Raw genomic sequence first — 7,177 nt, forward strand, 5'->3', positions numbered from 1 at the left:
GTTGGAACATAAGGTGAATAGCTCTTCCTTTTCACCCCTCATCCCTTTCTTCAATCCACTTATGAGCCTTATTTGAGACAAGTTGTGTTTTTCAGCGCCACTGTGGAGCCGACTGTAATGACTGTGACCATTCCACTAAGCAAAGAAATAATAAGAATGAGAATATGCATTTGTTGTATGGTGCATTAAAATCAGATTTGATCCAAAGTACTGTATCGCTGTGATTCCCCCCATTCATTTAACCATGAATATTGACTAAGAAATGAAGACATTTGCAGGTGAGTCGTTGCAGCCAGTGATACATTGGAAAGTAAAATCAATTCAATTCAAACGATTTTCTCCCCATTTGAATTCATGTCAGTTTTTCTACTCTCTAGCACCAGTTGCTACTGCTCTCTATGGATTGGTTTCGTCCATCCGTCAGTTTGTTAGTCACACAGTAATGTTGACTTTGTGCCGCTAGGGGGCGGCATTCACAATGAATGGGACTGACCCAAATCTCCTATTATCTCGTAGAAATGGTCGCTTTTAGGCACGGCTGAAATTCAGTCTTTCCGTCATTTGTAGAGCTTCATAGTCTATCCCTGTTTGTTTGGGTGGGAGCTGCTCTCTGCGGTACCCAACTCTGAGAAGATGGCAACTCACAACCCCAAATCTATAAAAACAAGAACGTTGCAGATTTATGACATACCCTCCAACCCCCCCCCCCCCACACACACACACACACACACACACACATACACAAGATAATATAATGCAAATCTTTCACATCTAAATTCAAAGGCTGTAGTGGAAAGCAAGACACTGATGCAAATTATGAAACATGAAATGTTTACTCTTTCATTAGTATTTTTGGTGGTTAACTATAGTTCACTTTTTTTTATATAGCGCTCTGTCATTGGTTGCATGGGGAGAAAAACATTTCTGGTGTGTCTGGATACCTACAATAAATAATCCCAATTACTACATGTAAGTAGTCCAAATATAATAAATAGAGAATCTTTTATTTCAGGTTGTGCTTCGCTCTCACAATCCTGTAAATAGACATAATATATCAAATTAGAAAAACATTTAAATACACATCTGAATTGCTAAATAGATCTATCTATGATTTGGTAGAGACTAAGTTTGTTCACAACATCTGAAACCCTGTATTTCCAGTTTTTTATTTGGGGCTTTTGTTGTAATCAATAGCTGGCATCGTTCCAGTGTGTGGATTTTTTTTAACAATGTATTGTTAAATTTGACAAATTTATTGTCAAAAATGGGTTCTGGGTCTTATTTGTAAGAACAATGACTTTGTGGAGAAATGGCCAAAGCATAAAATATCACATATACAAATAGCTTTAAACAATAGAAATAAATAGAAATACCAACTAACTAGAAATACTGGCTTAAGGTGTAGTGTGGACTTGATTTGATTCTTTTTTTTACACTCAAGTGGACATTCCACAGATGGAGAGGTGGGAGAGTGAAAACGAAGACTGGATGAAGTTTCTATTGTATGTCCATTTTCGTTTCACTCCTGCCCTCTGATGAAAGCGGATCACCTGACATGTTCGGGTGAGTGACAGTCTCAGGGACCAATCAAATCCTTAGTTCTGGTTCTGCTCTCCCACCTCCCAATTTGGTACCAGGTTGAGGATAAAGTTGGGCCACGTTTGATCCAACGAGAGATGCTTCAGTGGGAGAGAGAGCATCAGATGAGTGGAGAATCAGTGCAGTGAGCGGGTCTCTTTCCCACCGGGTTTGACGGTCTGGTTTCTCTCACTGTGCCACAGTCCAATCAGACACCTCATTCTGGATCTTTCTGAAGCTTCTGGAGCAGGAGGTTAACTATGGGCAGGGACGCACATGGAATACACATATAATCCATATGATATTCCATTTTCCTATATTTAAAATGATTGCATAATTGACCAAAGGATTCATAGAAGTATACAGTATTTCAAGTCACCAAAATTGGCAAAATATATTTGGAATTGTCCTTCAAATATAGGAAATTTGCCCCAAAAATATACAGAAATACACGTTTGTTTGTCTTTTTAAATATGGCCATGAGGTGTGAGTCTCAGCTGAAGGATTCCTTGTTGAATTCGAAAGTGGTTCCAGAGTAGCGGGCGGAGTTACACAGTCTGTGGAGAGTCCTGGATATGCCCTTAGGTCCGCAGCAGAACACCCCAACCCGATTACTGAAACCACACATGCACATGTGCGCACACACACACACACACACACACACACACGCACATGCACACACACACACACACACACACACACACACACACACACACACACACACGGAGAGAGAGAGAGAGAGAGAGAGAGAGAGAGAGAGAGAGAGTAACATACAGTAGATCAGTAGTAATCTTGGTACAGGTTAAACATGTGATGACATCCTCTAACATACTTTTACTATCTCGTCTCAATTTTGATGTCTATCTAAACAAAAAACAGAAAAAAAAACCTCGCAGGATGGCATGGCTAAATCTGCATTGTGGTTAACCTGCAGTTGACCTGACCCCATGTGTGGTGCAGTTTGATTGGCATCAAACCCACGTGATGCCAGACTTCCCTGCTTTATCACAGCCACAGGATCAAAGCCAGATTCTAGAAGAGAGTCTGCCATGCAGTGGGTGCGGCTTTGGAAAACTAGAGCCAATCAAAATGCGGCACGTCATCTCAGTTTGTGGGATGCTGCAAAATGGATAAAAATGCAAATAAGGAAAGAAGGGTGGAAGAAGGCAAACAAATAAAAGACACACATTGGGCTAGTAAAGATTGTTGCTAGCCCAAAAGGTCACGGTTAGCCTTTTTCTGAGCGAGCCAGTGTAAAACTAGCCTCACTAGCCAGACTTTAAAGGGGCTGATATGATACATACTGAATGTACAAAATATTAGGGACATCTTCCTGATATTGAGTTGTAGAAGCTTTTGCTCATATCAAAATCCTCTTACTCTCTGCATCTCCTTATCTCCTCCTCTGGATTTGGTATCGATTTGATAAGCGAAATCAATCAAAGTCTTTTACCTGGATTCACCTCATTGGGTGTACTGTACTCTAATAGCTTTTGCACACCAAGTCCGTATTTTCGTCCAAAATTGACGCACGGGAAAAAAAAAGAATACGACCTCATTTGTGTCAATCATCATTGACACACCGAGTCCGACAATTACGTCCGCCATTTAAGTTTTCGGACGAGGTTCGATTTTCTGCGTTTTTCGCATCAGTCAATAGATTTTTGCGAGCTGGGACCCGTCTGTGTTTTCAGATGACGGATTAAAAAACACGCATACGAAAACAATCAGACTGTGTGTGCAAAGACCTTAAGTGTCCCTAATATGTTCTACATTTAGTGTAGTGTCATACCAGGCTGCTGACCAGCCTTGGATGTTGCTGTTTTACTTACTGCTTATTGGTCTTCCCAATCTCATCAAACAGTAACTTCCACCTGGGTCGACCAACCAGGAGCCTGGAGCTGAGTGGGCGGTACTTCTCCTCAGACATGCTCTGGAGAGGGGAGAAGGAAACAGTAATATCAGCATTTTAAAACAAATCCCAGAAGAATTAACATCTGAATTACACTCAAAGAGATGTTTTCTTCTTCTTTGGTGTCAAAGAGATTTCAGCCTTGCAAAGAAAAAAGTAGTCCCTCTTTGGTTCACTGAAGACTGTGATTGAAAGAAGTAGTCCCTCATTGGTTCACTGAAGACTGTGATTGAAAGAAGTAGTCCCTCATTGGCTCACTGAAGACTGTGATTGAAAGAAGTAGTCCCTCATTGGCTCACTGAAGACTGTGATTGAAAGTAGTCCATCATTGGCTCACTGAAGACTGTGATTGAAAGAGGTAGTCCCTCATTGGCTCACTGAAGACTGTGATTGAAATAAGTTGTCCCTCATTGGCTCAATGAAGACTGTGATTGAAATAAGTTGTCCCTCATTGGCTCACTGAAGACTGTGATTGAAAGAAGTAGTCCCTCATTGGCTCACTGAAGACTGTGATTGAAATAAGTTGTCCCTCATTGGCTCAATGAAGACTGTGATTGAAATAAGTAGTCCCTCATTGGCTCACTGAAGACTGTGATTGAAATAAGTAGTCCCTCATTGGCTCACTGAAGACTGTGATTGAAATAAGTAGTCCCTCATTGGCTCACTGAAGACTGTGATTGAAATAAGTAGTCCCTCATTGGCTCAATGAAGACTGTGATTGAAATAAGTAGTCCCTCATTGGCTCAATGAAGACTGTGATTGAAATAAGTAGTCCCTCATTGGCTCACTGAAGACTGTGATTGAAATAAGTAGTCCCTCATTGGCTCACTGAAGACTGTGATTGAAATAAGTAGTCCCTCATTGGTTCACTGAAGACTGTGATTGAAAGAAGTAGTCCCTCATTGGCTCACTGAAGACTGTGATTGAAAGCTGTCCCTCATTGGCTCACTGAAGACTGCGATTGAAAGAAGTAGTCCCTCATTGACTGTATGATGGCATGTACATAAGTATCTGAGGTAGGCAACAGCACTCAAATTAGAGTAAATCTTGAGGTTTTTTATTTATTAAGGGCTAAACAGACGCGTTTCAGCCTTAAGCCATCATCAGTGTACATCAGAACAGATGACAATGGGTCATATATATAGAGGTGTGGTCAAACAAATCACCTTGAAAAAAACATCAGCAGATGGAGTGCATCTGTGGAAGCTGCAATGCAGCCAATCACAGAGAAGGAGGTGAGGCCACAGCACAAACAGGCAATCAACATCATTTGCAAGAACTATCATAGTAGCAGAATAGTGACAGCCCTTGTTAAATACATAGAAATATAAGCACGGATTATAGAAAATACAAAATACAAAATAGAAAGTTAAATAGAAGGTTAAAAAGGTATTTTCGCCAATCAATGGGACAAATTACTCAGGGAGTTGAGACATAACATTACAGGAAGCAGCCTAACAGCAATTCTTCATTAAGGCCTCTAGGGTTCTCAGTTTGCAATGTGTGGATGTAGTGAGCTTCCCTTTGGAGTAACAGTTTATCTCTGTCTCAGAGTCAGAGTCAGAGTCAGAGTCAGAGTCAGAGTCAGAGTCAGAGTCAGAGTCAGAGTCAGTTTATTTACCATTTGCAGTCGAAACTACATTGGAATTGGGGTGCAAGAGCTTAAAACATAGACACATATATGACAAGTCATGACAACATAAAAGAGCATATAAAAAGACAGACAATAAAAAAGGTTTAAAAAGTAAATAAGATAAAATAAGAGAATAAAACAATAAAATGAGACAGGTACGTCTGTGGATAAAGGCCCGAGTCATCCAGCTCACTTATTAAAGTGCAGGAACAAACAAAGTGCACAAACAGACATAAAGTGCACAGTAGTAAAGTGCCTAAGCAAGGATCAATTGCATGAGAAACCAGTATAAGACATCTTATAAAAAAGAAAATAACAGAAAAAAAGAGGTCTAGGTGTCTAGGTGGTCTAGACAAAACAGAGATCCACCGTTTAGTTTGTCTCCACCTCTTCTGAGAGGCTGAATCATTTCAATACCTTGAAATTTAAGAGAGCTGACATCGCAAGAAGAATTGCTGTTAGGCTGCTTCCTGTAATGTTATGTCGCAACTCCCTGAGTAATTTGTCCCATTGATTGGCGAAAATACCTCTTTTTAACCTTCTATTTAACTTTCTATTTTGTATTTTCTATAATCCGTGCTTATATTTCTATGTATTTAACAAGGGCTGTCACTATTCTATGATAGTTCTTGCAAATGATGTTGATTGCCTGTTTGTGCTGTGGCCTCACCTCCTTCTCTGTGATTGGCTGCATTGCAGCTTCCACAGATGCACTCCATCTGCTGATGTTTTTTTCAAGGTGATTTGTTTGACCACACCTATATATATATGACCCATTGTCATGTGTTCTGATGTACACTGATGATGGCTTAAGGCTGAAACATGTCTGTTTAGCCCTTAATACATAAAAAACCTCAAGATTTACTCTAATTCGAGTGCTGTTGCCTACCTCTGTTACTGTGATCTCCCTGCAACCTGCACCGACTGAGCTGCTTAAGACCTGGAGCTGTGCGGGATATTCCGTTGCTGCATACATAAGTATTCCTTCCTACGAGCACATGGCAAAATTGATTCTTTCAAATCTATGGACAGTGGTTCAGAAGGAGGGAAATAGCTCTGTGCATTATTTCCCTGAAGATATGCTGATTTTTGTAGTCATGTCTGATAAAGTTTTCGATCTCTCTCAATAGATTTTAAACAGACTGACTGGTCCAAGTGGAACTTTCCCATAAACTCAGTGAATTACGGCCATCCTGCTAGAGATGCAAGGTTTGCAATGAATCTGCTTTTTCCTCTGTAGCGCGACCAAAGCAACGCTGGAAAGAGTAGGGAGGAGGGGATGAAACAAAGGAAAGAGTTTGAGTGTGGATGGAAACATTATTCAGGCACCGCTGAGACAACATGGCACACCTTGACAGCTGAAGACAACCTGCTGAGACAACATGGCACACCTTGACAGCTGAAGACAACCTGCTGAGAGAGACTCAGACCTCATGCACGACGGGGCGACACAGAGGGAATTGGAGACAGATTGGAGTTCATGGTGTTTTCTCTCTGGTGTGCACTGCCCTCTAGTGGATATAGTTTTAAAACACTGATGGACTTTACATTCTAATGCCTTTGCTGCTGTTGCTATTGTTGGTTGTTGTTGGTAAGTATTGTTGCTGTTCTTATCTTTTAGTGTGTGTATTGGATTTTACTGTATCTTTGTGTTTATTTTTAGAGCTGTTTTTATGTCTTCCCTGTGAGAGCTGCTGTAACGAGTAAATTTCCCCACTGTGGGATTAATAAAGGCAATCAAATCAAATCAAATCAAATCAAAATGGAAGGATGGATGAAGAGATGGAGTTGATGGATGAACAGACAAATGAACAGATCACAGACCGACACAAAAACAGGTTAGAAGGGAGACCGATGCATAGGGAGAGAGAGAGGGGGGAGAGAGAGAGAGAGAGAGAGTGTGTGTGTGTGTGTGTGTGTGGTGTGTGTGTGTGTGTGTGTGTGTGTGCGTGCTTGCGTGCGCTGCGTTGCGTGCGTGCGTGTGTGCGTGTGTGCGTGCGTGTTACTAACCTGCAGGTTGTCCGTCTGACTGACATACAGTTTCAGATTCAGGT

At 41.0% G+C, this 7,177-nt stretch overlaps 1 protein-coding gene across 1 annotated transcript in view; it reads right to left on the minus strand.

Annotated features, from left to right (window-relative positions):
- Positions 1–2,071: 2,071 nt before the first annotated feature.
- Positions 2,072–7,177, minus strand: part of nox4 (NADPH oxidase 4) — a gene marked incomplete at both ends in the record, with an annotated part of 29,088 nt that continues 23,982 nt past the window's right edge. Inside the window, 3 exons of the mRNA XM_083637479.1 lie at positions 2,072–2,192; positions 3,411–3,511; positions 7,134–7,177. The exon at positions 7,134–7,177 is cut by the window's right edge and continues 25 nt beyond it. Of these exons, the coding sequence (XP_083493605.1) occupies positions 2,072–2,192; positions 3,411–3,511; positions 7,134–7,177 (266 nt within the window). The remainder of the gene's footprint in view (positions 2,193–3,410; positions 3,512–7,133) is intronic.

The sequence above is a fragment of the Poromitra crassiceps genome, assembly GCF_964638095.1.
Source record: "Poromitra crassiceps genome assembly, chromosome: 5".
In the NCBI taxonomy this organism is placed as follows: domain Eukaryota; kingdom Metazoa; phylum Chordata; class Actinopteri; order Beryciformes; family Melamphaidae; genus Poromitra; species Poromitra crassiceps.